The following is a 26,480-nucleotide window of genomic DNA, read 5'->3' as shown; positions in this document are numbered from 1 at the left end:
AAACTTCTGCCTCTCTTCAAAAGAGCGTCTCAGGCCAGACTCATCAATCAAAAATTACAGAAGGGTTTAAAAATTTGAAAGCAACAAATTCGTATTTGGCTGAACTAGTCCTCTTACACCCTGGCAAAGATCTGCTAGCAAAAGCTGCAATTCAGTTTCAAACAGGTAAAAGCCTTAGATAGATATTTAATTTATAGCATTTCATAGTGTTAAATATTTAACATCACGAAGTTTAAAAATAAGCTAAACAACTGATAAGAGATGTTTTCTGGGACATTATCCCTGTTCCTGGTTTGCTTTTGATTTAGAGAGTGTATTACAGATTTAACCCCAGAGGTTACCATTTTCAATTTCTGTTGCTCATCACCATACAGACAGGCTGAGAAGAAACAGGTCACAGTGAGAGGCTCTTAGTCCCACAGTCTGTCCATCTGTCCATCCTTCCTTCCTCCCTCTTGCACAAGCCCATCAACCTTTCTGCTGTAAGGAGAAAGATCAATACAAGGGTGACTGTCATCTTTATTACATGACAAAACAAGCCTAGGAATAGCTACACTGTCATTGTGATGGGTATGGGGGGCAAGACCTATTTTCTGTTGGATATTATTTCTCAGTTTCTCCTTTTTTCTTCCTTTTCAGTGCAGAACCACAGTACTGACCACTTAGAACTGTTCCTGCAGTGGCTGTGTTCTCTGCAAAAGTCACAGAAAACAAATCTGAAATAGGATTTCTCTCACACTAATGGTTTTTTAGCATCGATTTCCTTGCTGTTTATTATCACTGGCAGCAAAGGTTCTTAAAACATTTTGTCTGGGGCGGAATTTGCTTTAGGGATTAAATGCTCGTCCCGTGGCGGAGGCTTCACTTCTGCTGTGAGGGTAAATCCTCACACTGGGCGGTAGAGGGCACAACAAATATCCTTTAGATGCACTGTGTCTTACAGCACTGATATACTGTAAACTTCGTATCAATCCTAGGAAAAGGCGTAAGAACAGTTCCTGCACAGTTATATCCTAATATATTTCATTTATCCTAATGAATTTTTTTCTAAGATGCCATCCCTTGCACTCTAACCCAAAGTATGGAATTTGTATAGAAGAAAATGCACACGTACACACACAAATACAGTATTAGCATTTCCACATGAATTTATACAACAGCTATTGTGCATCACAACATTGTGTGCTGTGTCATCTGATAAAGTGGAAGGCGGAAACTTTCATCTAGTTCAATTGCTGAAGAAATTTGTGTTTATGACTCAACTCTTTGCTGCCTTGAAACAACAAACCAGGCCATTTTCAGAGTGGTTTAAATGAAAGTGCTGAGCTCTCCCCACCCGGATCCAACGGCAGTGGGAATGGTCCAAAGTTGCACCAGGGCAGGTTCAGACTGGACATTAGGAAGCAATCCTTTACCAATCATTCAGTGTTCTTCCCCTCTAATCCTCCCCAAGGGATTTATGAACAAGAACTTGGATGACCCTCACCTTCTGCAATCCATCACTACAGCACTCATCTGCTGTTGCATGTTAAATGTTTCAGCAATTCTTGACATAAAGACTGAAGCTTTCCTGTTCCAAGGTCATCCCAGTGCCTAAGTAATAAAATGATAACCACTTTTTCTCTTTTCCCTTCGCCAAAACATAAAGTATTTTTCTGCAGTGAAACAGCTTCAACAAGAACTGATGATGTACCCACTGCAGAATAAACAACTAGCAGAATAAACAATCAAAGATGTGGGGTCATTCTTTAAGAATGGGTGTTTGGTTCCCCTCAATCTGAAGACAGAATTAAGTCCAACTCATAAACTTTCTAAATAAGTAGACCAATAAGCAACTGCTGCAGCTCTCAAGAAAAAAAAAATATTTCCAACCTCCTTTGTTATGCACCCAATGCCTGCCCCAAGAAAATCAATAGAAAATCAATTTTTATCCAGTTTCTTGATTAGATTTTCAGGGAATGAAAGTTATTAATCTTTAGAGAGTTTGAGGCTACAAATAAAGAGTAAAAGTATTTAGATAGCAGTAGGGAAGTGTACCTACAATATATCTGAAGAATAGTCTTTAGGCTACAAACCTGTGCCAAATTCCTCCAATAGGTAAGTCGTTCATAGAGCATAAGGGTTGTTTCTAACCTCTATGAGAACTAAGACCAGCACAGTGCTCTGAATGCTGCTCAGGAGGTTAGACAAGTGAAAGTTATTTTTACTCCCTGTGAACCTTAAGAGATGCTTATGGAAGACAAAACAACTAGATTGGCTTTACTTTTAAAATAAAGGGCTTTGAGCTGTCTATCACCACACAGGAGTAAATCTTCTAATTATGACAGATAATTTCACACACTCACCAGCTCAATGCTCCACAGCAGTCGAAAAAGTACAAATTTTACATCAGGAATTATATGCACCACAGAGCAGAAAATCATCAGACCATTGGGTATATGCAAGGCAGGTCCACAGTGTGAAAACTATGCATAGAGCTGGTTCCCTCGCTTCAAGAAACGATACGGGGGCAGAGAAGAGTGCTGGGAAGGATTGAAAGTGCAGAGCGGTTTCGGAAAACAGATCGCTCCCGAAGAACAGTCCAGGAAAGGGGTGGTTCAGCCGGCACACGCTGCCAGTCCACAAAATCACCAGCGGACAGGGGAGAAGAGCACGGACTTGGCTGCCACTCACAGTACAAGAGCTACAACTCTGGGGTGTCAAACGAAACCAGATGCAGAGGGAAAAGAAGCCGTGGCTGCGGGCGGCGCCGATCCCGATCCCGCCCCGCGCTGGCGCTGCCCTAGGGCCGGGCCGCCGGGAAGAGTTGGACTCGGTGATCCTTGTGGGTGCCCTCCAGCTCCGGATATTCAGTGATTTTATGAAGGGCGGCTCCTAGCCCTGCAGCAGGTGTGCTCCGGGCCCCGAGGAGCAGGTAAGGGCAGCAAGGCGGGCGCTGGGGCCGTTCTGGAGCCGCTTTCCAGAGGGCGGCACGGGACCGGGAGCGGCGGGAGAAACCCAGCGATTCCCCTCGCACCTGGTCCTGATGTTTCTCACCAGCAAATCTCTCACTTGAGTTCTCAGGCAGTACCCGATTATCAAGAGTGAAGCTCCCCAGCAATGGCAGGTAAGAGCAAATCCACATGAAAATGCTGCTGGCTCCAGGATGGCCGCTTGGCATCTCAAGGATGGTGCCTCCGCCGTGTTTAGTTGGGACACTGAGGTCTTACTTTTCAAAACGACTGAATTTACTTCAGTAAGTGATGCCTTGGAAAACTCCAGTGTCTGTAAACACTCTGCGCAAGCACCCTCAGCTCTATCAAAAGGGAAGAAATCTGGCAGCTTTGCAGAATCAAACTTAGCACTTTGAGGAGCTTGTCCATCTCCAGGCACTCCCTAGAGCTCCCTGCTTGCTGGGAGCTGGTAGGACCAGCAAAGACATGACTGCTTCTTATATTCCAGAATAACATATAGACAAAGATTTTAAAAGTTTGTACACACGTTGAATTTATGATGGCATTTCAACCCTCAAGTTTGAATGGTCTTCTTTACATAGCTTGTATTTCATGGACACTGTGCACCCTCGCCAAATAATTGCCCCTTAATATTTACGTTGAAAATGAGCTGTTGTTTCATCAAATATACAGTTCAATTTCTACTAGTTTTCTGTGACACCATAAACTTGCCTGTCACTCGACAGGTGTTGCTCCGGGCTGACGCTGTGCACCAGAGAAACTGACCTCAGGATATGCCTGAATTTTTGCCTTGGCAGACAGGAAACAGGAGCTGCATGTTTTGCAGACCCTGTCATTTTTAATAATCCCTATAAATTTTGCTCTCTGGTTAACTATAAACAACTTCTACAGCATAGAAAGTATTTCTTTGTTGACTCAAAAGGAGGGACAGTGTTTTGCTGATGCAGGGCAGCGTGACCTGCTATGGAACAGCCCCTCTGTCCACTGAGTTCCGCCTAGGAAAGCCCAGTGTAGCACAGAACTGCTGGGCTGGGCACAGGCAGCAATCAGGGCCTCAGGAGTCGCTCAGTGCTGCTGAGCAGCAGTCAAATGCTGCCACTGCCACTCTGCTTTCACTGCTTCTGTGTCCTTGGGAAAAGACACTACAGAAAGAGCCAGGAACGAGCCCCAACTCTACCAGCTGTTCTGAACCTGCCTCCTACATTCCAAATGGTCTCCTGGTTTCCTTTCTGCCTCCAGGGAAAAAAGTCCTGATAGTCTATGCACACCAAGAGCCCAAGTCCTTCAATGGATCTTTGCTGAAGATTGCTGTGGAAGAGCTGACCAAGCAGGGCTGCAGCGTCACCGTGTCGGATTTGTACGCCATGCAGTTTGAGCCCAGAGCAACAAGGAACGACATTGTTGGTGAGCCCAGCCAAAATATGCCTCTCTCAAAAAACAGTGACTTGTAAGGCCCCCCTCAGAAGGCTGAAAAAATTCTCCTGAAATCTTCCCCATGCTAAACAACCCCAACTCTCAGTCTGTCTTGATAGGAGAGGTGCTCCAGCCCTCAGATCATCAAGAGATTAATGAGAAACTTCTTTCATTAATAAGAAACTTATTCATGACCAGACATCTGCATTTTTACAAGCCACTCCTGAACATGACCTTTGTATCACAGTGAGACTACTGACAGGAGGAAACACATTAGCACGTGTCCATAATCAGCCTCTAAAGTCCATTTCTCATGGAGAGGAAATGCCTTCAGATACCTCTCTGGTGCTTGCTAGAGTTGAGTTCATGAGGCTACAACTGCCCCTGTCTTCTGCTGGAGACTGATGACCTGCTCATGGAGTCAGTAGAGCTGGCCAGTACTGGTCCCCCATCCCTTGATGAATTTCCCAGTTTTAGAGGCTGGACAGCAGCTCCATAGTGCTTACAAGTGCAGGATGGCCTCAGGAAGCCCTAAGGCAGCGGCAGAACAATTCACAACATTCTCTTAAATCTTCCACCTGCATGCCCAGAGTCCTGAGGCAAGCTTAGGTCCTCATATTGCACTTCCTGTGTTGCTACAGGAAGGTGAAGTTTCAGAACTCTGAGACCCTACATTCCTCTCCTTTTTAAAATCAAGTGACCATCAGCTGGGATGGTGCTGAATATCCAGCAAAGACAAGAACGTAGGAAAAATGGAAAGCAGTAACCCAGTTCAGAATTGTGAATGGCAACCTGCACTCAGCTGTTATCTGGCACTGATACTGCACAGGGGGCAAGGAATGACTGTTCATTTCTACCCACAGGTCACCTGCACAACTCAGAAGCCTTCAATTATGGTGTGGAAACCTGGGAAGCTTACAAGAGAGGAGCTTTGTCCAAAGACCTGCTTGAAGAGCAGAAGAAAGTGCAGGAAGCAGACCTGCTGATTTTCCAGGTCATTAGTTTAAACAGAATTCAGTTGTGATGCTGACTTTAGGTAATGGCACAGTAAAAACTACACATCAGTAGTACAATTAGCAGATGCACAAAGATATATGTGACCATGGATGTCAGGCAGGCTGGCAGAAAGCAGGGGAAGGATTATTTCCTGGTCAAGGAGCTAGAGTAGCCAGTGAAGTCAGGGAATTGGGTTTTCCCAAGTAGACTGTTCTCATTTGTTGCTGGTTTGCAGAAGCACTACTGGCAATTGATAACAGAGCTTCATAGCCCATGTCCATTCTCCACTATGCCAGCTCTGTCCCTGTTTGCAAATCCCAAAGTACTGTGAAGGGAAGTAGTAGCCTTACATTTCTTTGTGTCCCTGTTGGCCTTAGACATGGCTTGGTGGCATAATGTCAGCAGGGTGTGAAAAGAAGTCTTTCCTATGATCTCCTGGCCTCTGTCACCAGACTGTCAGATCAGAGCTGATCACCAGATATTTAAGATTTTTGATTCTTTTGCATTTCAGCCATAGGAGACATGATTCTGTACAGTCTTAAATCTGAATTCAATGGCACCCTCCTACTTCATCCTATTCCAACTTTATTCTGGATGGAAGCCCTCACATGCACCACAGTGAGTTGGTGTGCTGTAGATGCTCAGATCTGGCCCTGAGGTTACCACAAACAGAAAGCACTTCAGCTTCTTTTGCCAGGCACAGTTACTGCCTCTACTGACAGAGAGCTGGAGGAGGTACATGCAGGATCTGAGCAGGTTCAGAGGACAGGATTAGTCCTGTAAACCAGGCCTAAGGGTGGCCCAGACTCGCTGTGCTAACCAGGTAATTTTCTCTTTGCCTAGTTTCCCTTGTTTTGGTTCAACATGCCTGCAATCCTGAAGGGCTGGATGGACAGAGTCTTGGTCCAAGGCTTTGCTTACGATTTGTCAAAGGCTTACGATGGTGGTTTGCTCCAGGTATGCTTTTGGAATTTTTTTATTAAGATCAAGGCTTGCACCATGTTCTGTGGGGGCTTGTTCATTCTCTCTTTTTTTTTTTTTTTTTCTTTTCAATTGTAGTTGTTTAGAGCTCTCACTTTTCACTACTCTGAAATAATGCTTTGGTAAGATGTTGAGTTATTTTCTGGGTTGTTCACACTGTCTGGAGGGTAAGAAAATAAGGAGACTGCAGCATTTCCTAAATATTTAAGTGATCCCCTAGAGATCTTTCTTGGCCTGCTCTATGGGGTTTATAATTTATTAGAAGTATCAGAGTGTACTCTGGTAGCATACAGCTTGCAAACAGTTTAAATCAATTCATTTCCAATAATTACTCTCTTCCCACCACTATAGGACTCTTCTTATCTATAATGCCTGACACACTAGATGTGTCAGTCCTGCTTTGGGATTAGATGTCAAAGGTTGGAGTAGAACTATAAAACTCAATCTGAGATCTGAAATACTCAGAGTATGAGCCTCTGTCACAACTATCTACTTTGACCCTTTTCCTCTCTGTAGCCTTTAATTTGGCAAGACGCAAAATGTATGTCAAATCATACATTTTTGATTCCTCACTGCACTGGGAATATCTCTGGAAAATTCTGGCCCACTATCTCTGATAGATCTTATTTGGTAACAAATGTAGGACCAAAAAGCAATCAATATTAGTTTCACATTTATTTCACTGCATGTTAATCTCTGTTTGTTCTGATGTTCTTAACAATTTCAAACATTTCAGTTTCTTTAAGTTTCAGAAATGGCTGCCTTGCTAACAGAAATAGGCATAATCCCCAATGATCACAGCTTCAGATGGAGTACAGGCTCAGGACGTTTTGGATACTGCACTCGAAAAATGTTAGTTCAATTACAGAAGCTAAAGCTGAGATGAGAGAAGCTGAACACATGGCTAATACCATAATCACAGGAGCAGAAGAAACAGGGTGGTTAAGCAAACCCAGGTTTGAAGGGGGACTTTAGCAAAAAGCATCTGCAGTCAGAGAGGACAGGAATAGAGATTTTCACAGTAACAGAGGGCTTTCCAGCTACAGTTTGCCAAATATTGCATAAGGAAGAAAAAGGATCAGCCCTACTTCAAACAAGGGTGTCAGACACACAATTGGTTTTCTTTTTAACCCATCTCTGCCCAAAGCATAGACACTCAGTCCATTGATGTAATTGTATGACATTGTATGACAGAACTGCCAGTCCTTAGAACATCTGGGAAGGAAGTGGACACCCCTCCCTTAGAAATTCATGCTGTCCAGGTTCCCCCAAATATCTTGGTAACTATATAGCCACTCTTCTTTAAACATGTCTAACTCAAGCACTACTTTCCTAATTCTAGGACAAATTATCCTTGTTTTCTTTCACTACGGGAGGAAGCAAAGAGAAGTATGCAATCAGGGGTGATATTCGCTATCTCCTATGGCCCATGCAGGTACAATATATCAATATTTGATTACTGCTTGCTTTAATTTTACTATTCCAGCTATTTATAAACAATTGTTTTAGTGATTATTTTATACAAAACATAATAAGAAATAATTAAGTTGCCCATTCCAAGCATCTGCAGGTTATAAACTGGGATCTAAAATCTTGAGATTACTTCAAAAGTCCATAGAGTTTTAAAGTTGTTTTGTCCCCCTTCCTCCAGTTTGCAATCTGCGTAAAGCTTTTGCTGTCAGCTTTTCCAGTGTCTCTGGTGTTACAGGATTTCCTTTAGCCCTAGTATGCAGGATTTCTCTTCCCCATGGTTACCCAATTTGTGAAGGATGCCATGATCTCCTCCCCACTGCAGTTACCAGCTCCTCACCCCTGAGGAGCTGTCCAGCTGCACAGCTCACAAGTAAATGCAGCAAAACATGAAACAACTCTGAATTCAGAAACACACAGAGAGAAAAGGGCAAGCTGAACTTCCACAGGCACTAGCCTTCATGCAGGATCATATGGCTGAGCCAGAGGCAAAAGCTTAAAACCAAACCAAAACAAAAATCCAAGAAACCAACATGGAAGTAGATGTGAAACACACTGCAGTTCAGGAACAAACTGAGGAGGTTCAAACCAAACAATGAACTTTAGACTGTCCCTTATCCTTGCAAATTGAACAGCATACAGCATCCACAGAGGACAAACCTACGTGTTTAACAGCAATTTACTTCCCTTCTCCTGACAACTGCACAGGTTTAGAGAACCTGACTGATATTGGGTCAAAGAAACAGAACAGACTTGAATCTTGCATGTTCTTCAAATGAAAGTAAGAGGAAATATTTCCTGAGGCATTTCTTTCTTTGTTTTGCATCCAGCATGGAATCATGCACTTCTGTGGTGTCAAAGTGCTTGAACCTCACATCTGTTATGCTCCAGAGAATGTCTCTGAGGAGAAGAGGAAGGAGATGCTGGCTGCCTGGAGCCAGCGCCTGAAGACTCTTTGGAAGGAAGAACCCATAGACTGCTCTCCTGAGTGGTATTTCAAGTAATGTTCAGTGCAAGACTACAGAGAAGATTTCCTTTTTCTCCATTCTTTTTGATGCTCTAAATACCTGAACACTAATCTCCTAATTCAAATATATTTTAAGAATGTTGAATACTACATCTAGCAGTTTAACTGACAACATGGCATTTATCCTCAGGGATTCCCTTCAAGGATGGGTGCAAAACTCTTTGTGTTGTTCTCCTTGTTCACATAAATGGTATCATTCTGCCTCCTTGTGGTTGATAACACGTGATATTTCATGGCATATTATATCATTGCTGCTTGTGAAACAGTACCTTACATGGCAAAGTTTATTTTAACACTTTTTTTTTCCTTTGCCAGGGAATATCTTGCCCATACCCAACTTGTCATTTGAAAGCCAATTGCCATTGGTTGTGAGAGGTCCACTCTTGCACCTTGGAGCAAGAAAACCAGATCATGAGTAGTGCTGCAAAAGGATGTACTGTTGCAAAGTGTCTTAAACAGCTGGAAAGCCTTGTGTGCGGGCCTAGGCTTTTAGATATATTTAAAAACCAATGTTAAAGCCATAACAGATACCAGAAAAGGGAAAAAAAAAGCAGATTTCATATATTGGTATGTGCATGAATTGTCTTCCTTGGTAGACAAACTTCCATTTGTAAAGTATGCAGCTTCCTAAAATCAAAGGGACTTCTCTATTTTGATTCACCTTTGTAGAGACATATGGAATACTTTTTTTTCCTGCCTTTTCACACCAGTCATGTGTTCCAGTTTGCTCCCACAGGAAGTGAAGGGCCACAAGTGTCTCCAGCAGAGACATTTCCCAGGAAGCAGAGCTGCCCCAAGCTGCTGCACATGTCTGCATGTTGGGCATGTGAGCCAAATTTTCCAGGTTCCAAAAGGGTGCTGCTGTTGCAATCCTTTGGAAGCCATCAATTGTGCAGTGATAGTGGGTGGTGAGCCAAGGGTTCTTGCCCTTGTCCTGATGTTCCTGCAGCGTGTGCTCTGCAGGGCATTGGCTGGGCTGCACATGTGTTCTGACACATGCCTTTCCAAACCTCAGCAGAGTTTTACTGCACAGAAAACCAACACACACTCATCTGTCGTTAGTAAGGAGAGAGAAAAGAAGTGGCAGTATTGCTGTCTTCGCAGCACTGGAAATGTTACAGCCATTTTGAACTAAAGAATAATTGACCTCCTAAATCACATTATGCTAAAAGTCAAATGCCACCCTGCCAAACCAGCATTGATTGCATGAGAATGGAACTAGAATTGGGTGAGTAACTTGTAGCTGTACTTCAGGCTGGGGAAAGGGATGTAAAGGAATATGCTTTTCCACATTTAGTCCAGGGATTTGTTTTTTGTTGCTGGTGGTCCTGCTCTTCCACAGATGTCTAGGCAGTGGTCTGATCTTTTCCTAGGACACTTTTTTCTGGAAATCACAATAGTATTTCTTTTATTTGGTGTTCTGAAGTGGCAGGTCAAACATGCTTGCAATTGCAGAACAACAGAGGAAAACAAACAGATACCCCTTGGAACTATGTTACCAAGAAGCCTCATAGCCTACAGAAACCAAGACTGATGTCTTGCAGTGCAAGGTGCCTTCAATTCAGGTTTCAAAAAACCTGACATTTAAAGCCAGGTGTAGTTCAGTCTGTCATTTAATATTGTGTTCCTGAAGCAGCATCACTAAGGTGAACTGCCTGCTTGCAGAGGAATATAGTTTGTAATAAACTATTCATCAAAAATTTGTGCTGAAGAGAGAAACAGCCAATAACTAATACCATGCACAATGCAAGTATTATTTTCTTTCTTTCTTTTTTTTTTAAAGAAAAACCCTACTGTGTCATTGGATATCTTAAAGCCTAAAGAGGCTATATTCTACTGAAAAGATGCAACAAATTTAAGCTGACGCTACACTCAAGTCAGTGCTGGATAACTGTCTCATCATGCTAGGAGTATTACAATGCTCAGTTTCATGCAGCTTGAATACACAGGAAGTCTGATATGTTTGAAAAACTCAGGAAGGAGAGAAAAGACCAGTTTCTTCCCAAGGACTGTGGAGCCAAAATACCCCATAGCTTTCTCTGCATTGCCCTTGATGAAATGAGGAAGCATTCTATTGACATGCAACAGAGAAATAAACCAAGACCCAACAATCTTGTCCACATAACAGATTGCCAAAACTGCAAATACAATCATATGCCAGCAAAACATACAGATCAAAGGTGGTTCTTCAATGGAATTCAATAAGAATCTGTTTTTGTCTTATTGCAAAGTTCCATACCTTCTCAGTGATTGCTCATGGGCATCTCCTTGCAGCACTGACTCCTTCTTCTTCACAGCACAGCCAACAAACTCCAACTCTCTTTTGTAGCACTCATCTTCTTATTGAACACAGCTGTGGCTTACTAAGGGCAGGCCTGTTCCTAATCTTTGGTAATTAGTGCAGCTGGAACTCCTTCGGTGTGAGACTACCTTATGCACTATTTTCCTATATTCTATCCCTCCACAAGATTCCAAGAGGAAATTAAATCCTCTCAATGTACTCTATGCATACACCCTTATATTTCTGCCATCTCTTGCTAGGCCACAGCTCAGCATCCATGGGAAATGTCAGGGAGTGCTCTTTTGAACTTAACTGCAGTGAAAAGTTGTGGCTGCAGCCAGTCACAGTGGTTCCAAAGGCCCTAGGAGCCTCCCATTCTGCATTCATACTCCCCAAGGGGATGCAACCCTTCTCCATAAGCATCTGCTCTGTTAGGTACTGCAGTTTCACCCACCTAAGCCCTCTGAGGGTTTAGAGAAATATGAGTTTTGGTGCACAAATGATGCAAAATTAACTAAGATCACAGCTTCTTTCTCTAAAATCAGCTCTACAGAATAATATTCATGGCTTTTGGACAGCAGGGGGATCAACCAGACCAGATAATGCTTTACTGTTATATTAAAAGGCACTTTACAGAAAGATTATAGACAAGTATTTTCTCGGAGTTTTGCCCACAAATCATCCCCCTCAGAGTTCTGGACAGGGTATAGAGCCCAGAATTAATATTCCAGCATTGAGTCATTTCCAGAGCTGGAAATCTCCTGTGTCAGAGAATGCTTATCCTTGCTGGGCCCAGCAGAGTGTTAAGCCAGGGACAGCCAGAGAATAATTATGCTCAGGTCCCTACAGAACTTGAAATTCATCAGAGAAACGGAGAGGGAAAAGTCTCTAAAGAGATACCTGATCGCAAACTACAAGAGGAGAGGAAGGAGACTTAATAATGAAACCTTTGTTGGCAAAGTTTACTACTATTGTACAGCCCATAAAGTTAATACCAGGAAAACAGATACAATGACACATTCCCATTCTGGCACAAGCTTACTTTTTAGTTAAGATTAAGGAATGAGGTAAGCACTTCAGATAGCCTTGGTCTAGCACTGTGGAGATTTGTTGCTTTTTATTCATCAGACCATACAATTTTTCCAATAGTGCAAAGAAACCTGCAAATTTCACACACAGCAGTTTTCATCCTGCTGGCAAAAAAAAAAAAAAAAAAAAAAAAAAAAAAAAAAAAATCAGCTATATGTCAAAGATGTGACCTTGAAGCACATGCAAATAGATGGCAATATCTCCCTCACTTTGCCTAGTACATGCTGGCAAAACCACACTGAACGAGACATATACCTTTTGAACCAAGCAATTCTTATAAATTCAGCCATCTCTCTTTCAGCCTTCAGCCCCATAAATAATGCAAAGCTATAAATTAGAAAAACCAAACCAAAACAAATCTCAGCAGTTAAATGCTATCAAAAGCTTCCTATTATTGTTTTGGATTGCAGGAGAAGATCGAAACCAAACAATTGGCCCACCAGAGATTCCATATCTGTATTTGCATTTCCTTTATTTACCTGACAAGTGTCCCAGTCTCTCTGGCCTGCAAGTTCAATAATGCTCTCCTTGTGACACCTCACAGTGTGGATGGACACAAAATCGCTGCATTTAAACTACAGTGAACTCAGTGTCACAATTCAACATTTGGTCCTGAGTCTCCTCTTTACAGTAAGTGCATCAGGAGCTGTCAGAGCATTCAACTCCTGTTCTCTCAATCCCAGCTGATCCAGAATGAATGGAAAACAGGAATGTGCTGGTCCTGCATCAGTTCCACTCGTTCCATTGTCAACTTTGTCCAGGGGAAACGATTGCACTCAGTTGTTTTGGTTTTTTTTCCCCAAGGTCTTGGAATGAAGCTGTCTATTCAGTTTGTCCATCATAGGGCAGTTTTGATACTCAGAGAGAAAACTTCATCTTGGAAGTGATCACCAAGGCTGTCCTATCTCTGCAAAGCCACAGACGCCCGCATCCTTCTGTGTCCCGCCTGTCTTTCCCATGGGACACCTTCCAGAAGGCGGGAAGGGAGGAGCCCCTGCTCCCGGCAGATGCACGTGTGTGCCAGCACGAGGCACAAAGCAGACAGTGCCATCCCTGGAAGAGCAGATAAGGGTAGATGGGTGATTTAGGAGCGCCCATACTGCATTGCTGGCAGAAATGAAGGACGAGCTCTGTACTTGGAGAAGAGCAGAAACCCAGAATAAAAATAATATCCAGAGATGCTGCAGGTGTCCCACGTTGTCACAGCGGCGGGGGCGCGCTGCCGGCCGAGCGCGGCCTCGAGCGGAGCGGGAGCCGCGGGCGGCGCCGATCCCGATCCCGCCCCGCGCTGGCGCTGCCCCGGGAAGGGCGGGCAGCGGGACCGCCGGGAAGGGCCGCTCCCGGCCCTCGCAGATGTGCTCTGGGCCCCGGCAGCAGGTAAGGGCAGCCCGGCTTGCGCTGGGCTTCGGAACTCCGGGGGCTTCTCCGAAGCCGTTTTCCAGAGGGCGGCACGGGACCGGGAGCGGTGCCATGCACCCGGCGCAGCCCCGGGCCGAGGCGGCCGTGCCGCTGCCGCCAAGCGCCGGTCCGGCGGCCGGAGGAGAATTCCTGCTCCAGGGCCCGGGCTGGGAGCCGGGCGCTTCCCTCCCGCTCCGGCGGGCCGCGTTCGGCCAGTGCCCGGCTGTGCTGAGTGCCCTGAGTTCCCGCTGAGACAGCGATTCTCCCCGCTCCTGGTCCTGATGTTTCTCACCCGCAAATCTCTCACTTGAGTTTTCAGGCAGTACCCGATGACCAAGAGTGAAGCTCCCCAGCGCTCCCCAGCAATGGCAGGTAAGAGCAAACGCGGGTGAAAACGCTGCTCGCTCCAGAGTGGCCGATGGGCACCTCAGGGATGAGGCCTCTGGGCCTTTGGGACACTGAGGTCTTACTTTTCCAAACGACTGGAATTACCTCACTGAGTGATTGGAAAACTCCAGTCTCTCCAAACCCTGTGCGCAAGTGCCTCCAGCTCCACCGAAATGGAAAGAAATCAGCATTTTTGCAGAATCAACCTTAGCACCTTTTGGAGTATGTGATAACGTCCAGTCAGTGAGCTCCATTTGTTGAGATCTGGCAGGAACAGCAAAGTTGTAACTGCTACTGAAATTTCCAGAATACAGTATGGAGCAGGGATTTCAAGGGCTTATAGACACGCTGAATTTCTGATAGCATTTGACCTGCAAGTTTTAATAGTCTTTTTTGCATAGCTCTAGTTTCATGGACGCTATGTACCCACGTCCAGAAGCTGTGCTGCAGAGAAACTGAGTTCAGGAGATGCCTGAGTTTTTGTCTTGGCAGTCAGGAAGCAGGAACTGCATGTTTTGCACAGCCTGTCATTTCCAATAGTCCCTATAAATTTCCCTTTCTGGTTATCTATAAACAACAACAACCCCATACAGAATCTTTCTTTTGTTTCACTGATGAGTGATTTTTATGAGAATTATTAAAATTGTAAGGCCTATGTTCAATAAAACTTTGAGCACACCATGGAGCTCTTTGAGCAGAGCCTTGTTACATGCCTCCAAGATATTCCATTCCTGCACACCTGCTTGGCCGCTTAGCTTACCTTGAATCCACTTTGACAACAGTTTGAGATACACATGGCAATCTATTCTCTGAGAATATAAAAACCTGTTGCTCTCTACAGAAGTTACTGTGATTGTGCTGAAGCGGGACAGGACCATCTTTAATGTCTACCCCAGTGTTGTAACTTGCACTGAAATGAAAGAGCAGGAGGGGGTCCATCACTGCGATAAAAAGGTGTTCTGACCTCTAAGAAGTTGTTTCCTTGACCCTTGTGGGCAATCTAGCCAGCACTACTTTTTGGGTGGTAGTGGAATCAGAGCAACAGAAATGTTGTCTCAGGAGAAGGGGCTGGGTTTTGCTGATGCAGGGCAGCGTGACCTGCTATGGAACAGCCCCTCTGTCCACTGAGTTCCGCCTAGGAAAGCCCAGTGTAGCACAGAACTGCTGGGCTGGGCACAGGCAGCAATCAGGGCCTCAGGAGTCGCTCAGTGCTGCTGAGCAGCAGTCAAATGCTGCCACTGCCACTCTGCTTTCACTGCTTCTGTGTCCTTGGGAAAAGACACTACAGAAAGAGCCAGGAACGAGCCCCAACTCTACCAGCTGTTCTGAACCTGCCTCCTACATTCCAAATGGTCTCCTGGTTTCCTTTCTGCCTCCAGGGAAAAAAGTCCTGATAGTCTATGCACACCAAGAGCCCAAGTCCTTCAATGGATCTTTGCTGAAGATTGCTGTGGAAGAGCTGACCAAGCAGGGCTGCAGCGTCACCGTGTCGGATTTGTACGCCATGCAGTTTGAGCCCAGAGCAACAAGGAACGACATTGTTGGTGAGCCCAGCCAAAATATGCCTCTCTCAAAAAACAGTGACTTGTAAGGCCCCCCTCAGAAGGCTGAAAAAAGTCTCCTGAAATCTTCCCCATGCTAAACAACCCCAACTCTCAGTCTGTCTTGATAGGAGAGGTGCTCCAGCCCTCAGATCATCAAGAGATTAATGAGAAACTTCTTTCATTAATAAGAAACTTATTCATGACCCGACATCTGCATTTTTACAAGCCACTCCTGAACATGACCTTTGTATCACAGTGAGACTACTGACAGGAGGAAACACATTAGCACGTGTCCATAATCAGCCTCTAAAGTCCATTTCTCATGGAGAGGAAATGCCTTCAGATACCTCTCTGGTGCTTGCTAGAGTTGAGTTCATGAGGCTACAACTGCCCCTGTCTTCTGCTGGAGACTGATGACCTGCTCATGGAGTCAGTAGAGCTGGCCAGTACTGGTCCCCCGTCCCTTGATGAATTTCCCAGTTTTAGAGGCTGGACAGCAGCTCCATAGTGCTTACAAGTGCAGGATGGCCTCAGGGAGCCCTAAGGCAGAGGCAGAACAATTCACAACATTCTCTTAAATCTTCCACCTGCATGCCCAGAGTCCTGAGGCAAGCTTAGGTCCTCATATTGCACTTCCTGTGTTGCTACAGGAAGGTGAAGTTTCAGAACTCTGAGACCCTACATTCCTCTCCTTTTTAAAATCAAGTGACCATCAGCTGGGATGGTGCTGAATATCCAGCAAAGACAAGAACGTAGGAAAAATGGAAAGCAGTAACCCAGTTCAGAATTGTGAATGGCAACCTGCACTCAGCTGTTATCTGGCACTGATACTGCACAGGGGGCAAGGAACGACTGTTCATTTCTACCCACAGGTCACCTGCACAACTCAGAAGCCTTCAATTATGGTGTGGAAACCTGGGAAGCTTACAAGAGAGGAGCTTTGTCCAAAGACCTGCTTGAAGAGCAGAAGAAAGTGCAGGAAGCAGACCTGCTGATTTTCCAGGTCATTAGTTTAAACAGAATTCAGTTGTGATGCTGACTTTAGGTAATGGCACAGTAAAAACTACAGATCAGTAGTACAATTAGCTGGATCATTATTACAGCAAATCCAGTAACTGAGTAGCACAATGATGCAGGTTGAAACAACAGCAATGCCATGAGCTCCCCAACACTGGGCCAAACTTCCCAATGGATGCACAAAGATATAGCGTACCAGTGGTGTAGTGGCATCATGCAAGCTTCCCATTCTTGCGACCCGTGTTTGATTCCCGGCTGGTGCAGGTCAGCCGGTGCTCTACCAACCCCTCTGAATTATGGCATTGCAATGTTTTTTTTCTCAAACTCGCAGGCCGTGGCTTGGACGGGAGCACTCTTTGCTGGATTCAGAACTGGCTGGATTGCCGGGCCCAGAGAGTGGTGGTGAATGGTGCCGCATCCAGCTGGCAACCAGTCACCAGTGGTGTCCCTCAGGTGTCTGTGCTGGGGCCAGTTCTGTTTAATAGTTTTATTGATGACATGGATGAGGGTTTAGAGTCCTTTATTAGCAAATTTGCAGATGACACTAAGCTGGGAACATGTGTTGATCTGTTAGAGGGACAGAGGGCTTTGCAGAGGGACTTGGAACGGTTGGATGGATGGGCAGAATCTAATGGGATGAAGTTCAATAAGTCCAAGTGCCGAGTCCTGCACTTTGGCCACTATAACCCCCTGCACCAATATAAGCTGGGGATGGTGTGGCTGGACAGTGCTCAGGTGGAAGGGGACCTGGGGGTGCTGGTTGACAGTCGGCTGAACATGAGCCAGCAGTGTGCCCAGGTGGCCAAGAGGGCCAATGGCATCCTGGCCAGTATCAGGAACAGTGTGGCCAGCAGGAGCAGGGAGGTCATTCTTCCCCTGTACTCAGCACTGGTGAGGCCTCACCTGGAGTACTGCGTCCAGTTCTGGGCCCCTCACTTTAGGAGGGATGTTGAGATGCTTGAGCGTGTCCAAAGGAGAGCAACGAGGCTGGTGAGGGGCTTGGAGCACAAGCCATATGAAGAACGACTGAGGGAGCTGAGGTTGTTCAGCCTGGAGAAAAGGAGACTAAGGGGTGACCTCATCACTCTCTTCAACTTCCTGAAGGGTGGCTGTGGTGAGCTGGGGGTCGTTCTCTTTCTCCGGGCGACAACAGACAGAACAAGAGGACACAGTCTCAAGTTGCGCCAAGGGAGATACAGGCTAGAATTAAGGAGGAAGTATTTTACAGAAAGAGTGGTCAAATACTGGAATCATCTACCAAGGGAGGTGGTAGAGTCACCATCCCTCGAAGAGTTTAAAAAAAGACTGGATGTGGCACTTGGTGCCATGATCTAGTTGAGGTGTTAGAACATGGGTTGGACTCGATGATCTTAAAGGTCTCTTCCAACCTAGAATTTCTGTGATTCTGTGATTCTGTGATATATGTGACCATGGATGTCAGGCAGGCTGGCAGAAAGCAGGGGAAGGATTATTTCCTGGTCAAGGAGCTAGAGTAGCCAGTGAAGTCAGGGAATTGGGTTTTCCCAAGTAGACTGTTCTCATTTGTTGCTGGTTTGCAGAAGCACTACTGGCAATTGATAATAGAGCTTCACAGCCCATGTCCATTCTCCACTATGCCAGCTCTATCCCTGTTTGCAAATCCCAAAGTACTGTGAAGGGAAGTAGTAGCCTTACATTTCTTTGTGTCCCTGTTGGCCTTAGACATCTCTTTATATGTTCTTCTCTACAAGGTTTGATTGAATTTAGGATGGGGCCATATCTCAATTAAGCATTTCACTGTAAGTCATTGTCATTTTCAGACTATCACTTCCCAAATAAAAACCATAAGACATCCCCTGAAGGAAGTGGTTGCCTTCTACTTTCCATGTGTAAAATGCTATGAAGAGTTGAGTGTGTTCTGCTGGAGAAAATAAAAAAGAATTTTAAAAAGCCTCTTAAGGACATCATGAAGGAATTCAAAATTTGCTACAGACTAAACTCACCACTTGTAGTTACTGTGGTGGTTGCCTAGTTTCCATTTTGTTTTCACCATTTCACCATTAAGCCACATGTCGTTACATGTTTATAGAATTTCTTCCTCTGTGTGCAGTGTGTACAAAGGTTTAGAGGTAGTGATGCAGCCAAGTATAAGAAAGAGCCCATTCATGCCATGGATATGACAGCTTTGGATGCAATCCCATGGGCTAACTGGAAAATCTAGAAATCAAAGGTCCAAATCTTAAAGAAGTCTTTTTCTTCTCAGTATTGGATTTGGGGTTATGATGTCAGCAGGGTTTGAAAAGAAGTCTTTCCTATGATCTCCTGGCCTCTGTCACCAGACTGTCAGATCAGAGCTGATCACCAGATATTTAAGATTTTTGATTCTTTTGCATTTCAGCCATAGGAGACATGATTCTGTACAGTCTTAAATCTGAATTCAATGGCACTCTCCTACTTCATCCTATTCCAACTTTATTCTGGATGGAAGTCCTCACATGCACCACAGTGTTGGTGTGCTGTAGATGCTCAGATCTGGCCCTGATGTTACTACAAACAGAAAGCACTTCAGCTTCTTTTGCCAGGCACAGTTACTGCCTCTACTGACAGAGAGCTGGAGGAGGTACATGCAGGATCTGAGCAGGTTCAGAGGACAGGATTAGTCCTGTAAACCAGGCCTAAGGGTGGCCCAGACTCTCTGTGCTAACCAGGTAATTTTCTCTTTGCCTAGTTTCCCTTGTTTTGGTTCAACATGCCTGCAATCCTGAAGGGCTGGATGGACAGAGTCTTGGTCCAAGGCTTTGCTTACGATTTGTCAAAGGTTTATGATGGTGGTTTGCTCCAGGTATGTTTTTGGAATTTTTTTATTAAGGTCAAGGCTTGCACCATTTTCTATGGGGGCTTGTTCATTCTTTTCCATTGTAGTTGTTCAGAGCTCTCACTTTCCACTATGTTGAAGTAATGTATCAGCCCTGCTTCACACAAGTGTGTCAGACACATAATTCCTTTTCCTTAACCTATCTCTTCCCAAAGACACACAGTCCACTGTCTAATTGTATGGCATCAATCTTGGCCTCAGAACTGCCACTTCATGTAAGGTCTGGGAAAGAAGAAGTCACCCTCTCCCCTAGAAATCCAGGCTGTCCAGGTTTACCTGAATATCTCTTGCACCGTGCAGACGCTCTTCTTTAAATATGTCTTAATTAACCACTACTTTCCTAATTCTAGGGCAAATTATCCCTCTTTTCGTTCACCACGGGAGGAGGCCAAGAGATGTATTCAAAAGAAGGTATCGGTGGTGATATTCGCTATGTCCTGTGGCCCATGCAGGTATAATATATGAACATTTGGTTGTTGTCTTCATAATTTTTTATTTTTCCATCTATTTTTAACAATTGTTTTATTGAGGTTTTTAAATGAAATATAATAATTTTTAATCAAGTTGTCAGTTCCAATGATCTGCAGATTGTAGACTGTTACCTAAAATCCTGGGACTACTTTACAAGTCTACTGACTTTTAAAATTGTTTTGTCCCCCTATCCTCCAGATTAAAATGTAGAGAAAGCTTAACACTGCCAGCCTTTTCAGCTTCCCTGCTGTTACAGGGTTTCCTTGAGCTCAGCCATGCAGGATTTCTGTTTCCCGTGGTTTCCCAATTCATGTAGGGTGCAGGGTAGGAGGGGAGCCACACATTACCCTGGCAGTAACAGTCAACACTAAATTAGCATTCCTCTTTTAATTGCTACTCTTTTTACAGAAGTACCCAGCGTGGTTTGGAAATGCAGGTAGTAAGGCAAGTTTAGCCAGCTTCTTCTTGATACAATAGAGGAGATGATCTGAAATTCCATGGTCTCCTCCCCGTGCAGTTACCAGCTGCCTGCTCCTGTGGAGCTGTCCAACTGCAGAGCTCGCAGGTCAGCATGGCAAAAACGTGAAACACAACTCTAAATTCAGAAACACAACGAGGGAAAATGGCAAGTTGAGCGGATTCCACAGGTACTAGCCTTTCTATAGGAACCTTTGGCTGAGCCAGAGGCAAAAGGCTAAAAAAACCCCATCTTAGAAGTAGATGTGGAACACTGCAGTTAGACACCCATCTGAGGAGTTTCAAACTGAACAATGAACTTTTGGCCTCCTGTGATCCTTGCAAAGTGAACAGTCAACAGCTGCCAAAGAGGACAGAATCCCCAATTCTGTGGGATTAACAGCAGTTAAAAATAAATTCTCCAGAGCAGAATAAATGAAGTTGCCCTTACCTTTCAGTATCTTGTAGGCCATTCTGCTGTATGCCTTCAGTAGTGACTGCCTGGATAAGTAGCGAACTTCTGCAATTTATTTTCCTTCTCCTGACAAATGCACAGGTTTAGAGAACCTGACTGATATTGGGTCAAAGAAACAGAACAGACTTGAATCTTGCATTTTCTTCAAATGAAAGTAAGAGGAAATATTGAAATATTTCCTGAGGCATTTCTTTACTTTTTTTCTTTTTTTCTTTTTTTTTTTTTTTTTTGCATCCAGCATGGAATTATGCACTTCTGTGGTGTCAAAGTGCTTGAACCTCACATCTGTTATGCTCCAGAGAATGTCTCTGAGGAGAAGAGGAAGGAGATGCTGGCTGCCTGGAGCCAGCGCCTGAAGACTCTTTGGAAGGAAGAACCCATAGACTGCTCTCCTGAGTGGTATTTCAAGTAATGTTCAGGTGCAAGACTACAGAGAGAAGCTTTCCTTTTTCTCCATTCTTTTTGATGCTCTAAATACCTGAACACTAATCTCCTAACTCCAATATATTTTAAGAATGTTGAATACTACATCTAGCAGTTTAACTGACAATATGGCATTTATCTTCACTGATTCCCAAGAGATTCCCTTCAAGGATGGGTGCAAAATTCTTTGTTTTGTTCTCCTTGTTCACATAAATGGTGTCATCCTGCTTCCCGTGCTTGATAACACATGTGATATTTCATGGCAGATTGTACCATTGCTGCTTGTGAAACACTATGTGGCCAAGTTTATTTTAACACTTTTTGTACCAGTTGCCACTTTTTTTTTTCCTTTGCCAGGAAACATGTTGTCCATACTCAACCTTTAAAAGCCCAAGATGGATTGTGATAGCGCTACACTTGTGCCTTGGAGCAACAAAACCATGAGTAGTGTTGCAAAAGGATGTACCATTGCAAAGTGTCTTAAACAGCTGGAAAGCCTTGTGGGCAGCCCTAGGCTTCTCCAGATCCTATCTATATAGCAATATTAAAGCTAGGACAGATATCAGAAAAGGGAAAAATTAAATATGAATGTAGTGATAAGTGCATGAATTGCCTACCTTTGTAGACTGCAGCTGTCTGTCTGTTGGTCAGGATCTATGGGACAAATGAATTGTCTGGCTCTTAATATTTTTACCTGGAACTGTAGCAGGATTATTTTTGTGCTTTAGAGTTGTTAACCTGTTTGTGCATATGGCAAGGGGGGGGGGGAGAGGGGGTTTCTCACTTAGCTACTGAAATTTCTTGTTCTGACCAGCTCACCTAAATGCTGCCTTTGCACTTTGATATTAAAAGAATGTGGCCTCTATGAGAGCTCGTCCCCTGAGTCACTGTCAAATGACACCTAGGCCTCTGTGCATCTGCCATACCTGCTTTGTGGCAGTCTTGTCACACCCCAGCCTTACAGTTCCTTGGGGACTAACTGGGTAATAAACATGCTGAGGTTCTGGAGGCTCAGTGTAAGCTGATACACCAGACTGGGAAATGCCACACAGGGAAAGGGGCAGTGTTCCTGTTTGCTCCCATATGAAGTGAAGGGCCACATCCAGCAGAGACGTTTCCCAGGAAGCAGAGGTGCCCCAAGCTGTTGCAGATGTCTGCTGTGGGGCATGTGAGCCAAAGTCTTTAGGTTGCAGAAGCAGGAAATTTGCTTTGGCTCAACAGCTCTGTTATAGGAAAAGGAAAGTGAAAGGGAATAAGGAAGAAAGTGTTACTCATCTAAGTTGTGGGGAAAGCAGATTCACACCTTAAAAACTTAAGGAGAACAACAAAGTTACTGAGACAAATCTGAGGACAAATTTTAAAATTGCATAGAAGAGAAATCATCCTTCTCACTTTGTTCAATTAGCAGACTATTCAGGAAAGAAGGAAATTGAGGTAAAAGCAGAAGTTCCAATGTCAACATTAGTGCTTTAGATCAATTGCAGAGCTTAGTGGGGTTAACTATTAGATGAAGAATGCCAGACTGACCTGTATTTTGAGGATACTGTGCTTGACACTATGTGGCAGACACATGCCAGCTCCCCTACATATGGTAGCACTAAATTTTAATAAGATGGCTGAGATTTTTAGTACAAAGTATGTAAATGGCTGAGGTTAATGCAAGTTCAGTTACAATTAAAAGAAAACTAACAGCCTTATTAAATTCTCATTAATGCTAAAATTGAAGACTTCTGCTCAGATCAATTCATTATGGAGAAAAGCACTAAAAATGTACCAAACTTTTTGTCAATTTCAAGATAATCTTTCCTTCTCCTCAATAAGAATTAAGACATTTCTCTGTAAATTCAGCTTGCATTTCTGGATCAGTTTATTTTTGCTATTCATTTAATAAAGGAATGTCATAACTGGCAAGACTAACCTCTAAGCATACATACATATAAATTACAGTTTCTTTCTTTGTGTAGTGCTTGTTGGCAAATCACCACAGAATGAGACTGTCAGGTTTTTTAACCAAGCAATTAAAATAAATTCAGCCATCTCTCTTCCTGCCTTTAGACCACACCTTTGCCCCCATACACAATGCAAAGCTAAACAGCAGAAGAACCAAACCAGAGAAACCAACCAACCAAAGAAAGGAAAAAAACCCTCAGAGGTCAAGTGTTATCAAAAGATTTCTGTAATGTTTGGGTTTGCAGAAGACCAAAACTGAACAATTGGCCCACCAGAGATAGCACATCTGTATTTGCATTTGCTTTATTTACCTGACAAATGTCCCAGTCTCTCTGGACTGCAAGTTCAATAATGCTCTCCTTGTGACACCTCACAGTGTGGATGGACACAAAATCGCTGCATTTAAACTACAGTGAACTCAGTGTCACAATTCAACATTTGGTCCCGAGTCTCCTCTTTACAGTAAGTGGTATCAGCCCTTGCATCAGGAGCTGTCAGAGCATTCAACTCCTGTTCTCTCAATCCCAGCTGATCCAGAATGAATGGAAAACAGGAATGTGCTGGTCCTGCATCAGTTCCGCTCGTTCCACTGTCAACTTCTATTTTTCTTCTTTTTCCTTTTATTTTTGCAAAATCTTAGAAACGAGATGTTTATTCAGTTTGTCCATCATAGGGTAGTTTTGATACTCAGAGATAAAACTTCATCTTGGAAGTGATCACCAAGGCTGTCCTATCTCTGCAAAGCCACAGCCGCCCGCATCCTTCTGTGTCCTGCCTGTCTTTCCCATGGGACACCTTCCAGAAGGCGGGAAGGGAGGAGCCCCTGCTCCCGGCAGATGCACGTGTGTGCCAGCACGAGGCACAAAGCAGACAGTGCCATCCCTGGAAGAGCAGATAAGGGTAGATGGGTGATTTAGGAACATTCATACTGCATTGCTGACCATCAAAGGAAGAAATTAAAAACATAATTGTGGGCTGCTACTGCCCTACCCCACTGATATGCCACTGCTCTTCTATCATTGCCGCTTGAAAGCACCATAGGGAATGCAACAGTTCTCCAGAATGGGAAAGATCACAGTAAAGACATTAGACACTTGTCATCACCATCCTTTTCACAGATGAATGGCAAAGCAATGGCCCTTATGTAAAGAACCTGTATCAACTACACACACGACATCCAGAGGCTGAACTACTTGGCTTATGGTAATTCTTTTGGTTATGTATTCCTGCAACTGTCCCAGGACTGTTACGTGTGATAGTAACTCTGTTGGCAAACAAAAGCCTACTTCAGGCCTTCCTGAACAAAAAAATTGCCTGATATCCAGCTCCAAATCTTCCATAGACAAAGGCATTTCCAACATGCCTTGAACTCCCAACCTGCTCCCAGTCTCAATAACATTGCCACATTTTCAAGGCTCATAATGCCTAGAGAGCTAAGGCAGTGACAGAGTTATGGTGTGGCACTGATGGGACTGCCCAGATAGCTCAACAGGTGACAGAGTTACAGTGAGGCATCGATCACAGCCCCAGGGAGATGGAGCAGTGGCAGAGTCAAGTGTGGCATCAATCATGGTGCCCAGAGAACTGAGGGCCACAGTGTGGGAGAGACTGGAGTGCTCAGAGAGCTCAGGAAGTGACAAAACCCCTTCTTGGGAATTATCATAGTGGCCAGTGAGCTGAGGCAGTGACAGAGTCAACATCTGGCACCAATCCTATTGCACAGAGAGCTTGATCAGTGCCACAGTCATCCTGTGGCTCCGATAGTAGTGCCCAGAGAGCTCAGGCAGTGACAGAGCTGCAGTGTGGCACTCATCGTAGTTCTCAGAGAGCTCAGACAGGTGACAGAATTACAGCGTGGCATCTATTGCAGCCCCCAAAGAGATGGAGCAGCAGCAAAGTCAGGGTGTGACACCGATCGTAGTGCTCCGAGAGCTGAGGCAGTGATGGAACCATCGTGTGGCACCGTTTGCAGTGCTCACAGAGCTCAGGAGTGACAGATTCTCTACCAGCACCAATCGCAGTGCCCAGAGGGCTGGAGCAGTAACAGAGTCACCCTGTGCCACAGATCATAATGTCCAGGGACCTCAAGTGACAGAGTCACCGTGTGGCACAGATCACACTGCCCAGATAGCTCGACAGGTGACAGAGTTACAGTGTGGCACTGTTTGCAGCCCCCAAAGAGATGGAGCAGCAGCAGAGTGAAGGTGTGACACCAATCGTAGTGCTAGAAGAGAGGCACTGTGGCAACGAGAGGGCCACAGTGGGGGAGCAACTGGAGCGCCCAGAGAGCTCAGGAAGCGACAAAGTCGCTTCTCTGGGAATTAGCATAGCGGCCAGAGAGCTGAGGCAGTGATCGAACCACCGTGTGGCACCAGTTTCAGTGCCCAGAGGGCTGGGGCACCGACAGAGTCCTCATCTGCCAACGATTCTATTGCATAGAGAGCTCGAGCAGTGCCACATTCACCGTGTGGCTCCGATGGTAGTTCCCAGAGAGTTCAGACAGTGACCAAGGCACAGTGTGGCACAGATCGCAGTGCTCACAGAGCTCAGGAGTGACAGATTCTTTGGTGGCACCGATCGCAGTGCTCCGAGAGCACTCGGCCACTGGGTGCTGCTTCTAGCCTTCCGAGCTGCCTCTTTTGCTCCGCCTCCCGCTCCGGACTGAGAGATTATTTAAGTGGTGGCGCGGTGGGGGCGAGCCCCACTGCCAGCGGTGCCCGGGGAAGCGGCAGGGTTCCCAGAGCACGGTAAGTCAGGGGCGCTAGAGGGGGAGAAGCTCCTTAGAGTACAGGCAGCGACAAAGCCACGATGTGGCACCCATCTCAGCGCCCAGAAAGCAGCGACAGGACCACCGTGTGGTATCGACTGCAGTGCCCAGATTGCGGGGGCAGTGACAGAGTCAAGGTGTGCTCAGGGGGCTGGGGCAGTGCAGAGTCAGGGTGTGCCACGGATCTGAATGCATAGAGGCTCGAGCTAGTGCCACAGTTCCGTGTGCCACCGATCGCAGTGCCCAAAGGGGTCGACAGACGACAGAGCCATTTTGTGGCAGAGATTGCAGTGCCCAGACAGCTCGACAGGTGACAGGGCCAGGGTGTTGCACCGATCGTAGTTCCCATAGAGCTCGACAGGTGACAAAGTCACGGCGTGGCCACGATCGTGGTGCCCAGTGGCTCAGGCAGTGACAGTGACAGATTCTCTGCCGGCAGCGATGGCAGGGCTCGTACAGCTCGGGCGATGACTCAGTCACTGACTGGGCGGTCCCCGCGCCTCTCAGAACCTTCCAAGCCGCCTCCC

General features: G+C 45.1%; 2 protein-coding genes across 3 annotated transcripts; both read left to right on the top strand.

Moving 5' to 3' along the window:
* The first annotated feature begins 2,833 nt into the window (after positions 1-2,833).
* Positions 2,834-9,109, top strand: LOC134429949 (ribosyldihydronicotinamide dehydrogenase [quinone]-like). The gene is made up of 7 exons (XM_063177372.1): positions 2,834-2,914; positions 3,064-3,106; positions 4,194-4,358; positions 5,231-5,361; positions 6,207-6,320; positions 7,687-7,779; positions 8,645-9,109. Exons 2-7 carry the CDS (start codon positions 3,100-3,102, stop codon positions 8,816-8,818), a joined length of 684 nt encoding a protein of 227 aa, XP_063033442.1. The 5' UTR covers positions 2,834-2,914; positions 3,064-3,099; the 3' UTR covers positions 8,819-9,109.
* A 4,395-nt stretch (positions 9,110-13,504) lies between these two features.
* LOC134421067 (ribosyldihydronicotinamide dehydrogenase [quinone]-like) lies at positions 13,505-23,147 on the top strand. 2 transcript variants are annotated; one of them, XM_063161443.1, is made up of 7 exons: positions 13,505-13,588; positions 13,929-13,981; positions 15,376-15,540; positions 16,413-16,543; positions 19,265-19,378; positions 19,762-19,863; positions 21,052-23,147. In XM_063161443.1, exons 2-7 carry the CDS (start codon positions 13,939-13,941, stop codon positions 21,223-21,225), a joined length of 729 nt encoding a protein of 242 aa, XP_063017513.1. In that variant the 5' UTR covers positions 13,505-13,588; positions 13,929-13,938; the 3' UTR covers positions 21,226-23,147. The 2 variants fall into 2 exon arrangements, with proteins under 2 accessions (XP_063017513.1, XP_063017523.1); XM_063161453.1 differs by having other exon boundaries at positions 13,509-13,588; positions 13,922-13,981.
* The last annotated feature ends 3,333 nt before the right edge of the window (positions 23,148-26,480 follow it).

The sequence above is a fragment of the Melospiza melodia genome, chromosome 1 (assembly GCF_035770615.1).
Source record: "Melospiza melodia melodia isolate bMelMel2 chromosome 1, bMelMel2.pri, whole genome shotgun sequence".
Taxonomy (NCBI): Eukaryota; Metazoa; Chordata; class Aves; order Passeriformes; family Passerellidae; genus Melospiza; species Melospiza melodia.
This window is presented reverse-complemented; position numbering and strand designations above follow the sequence as displayed.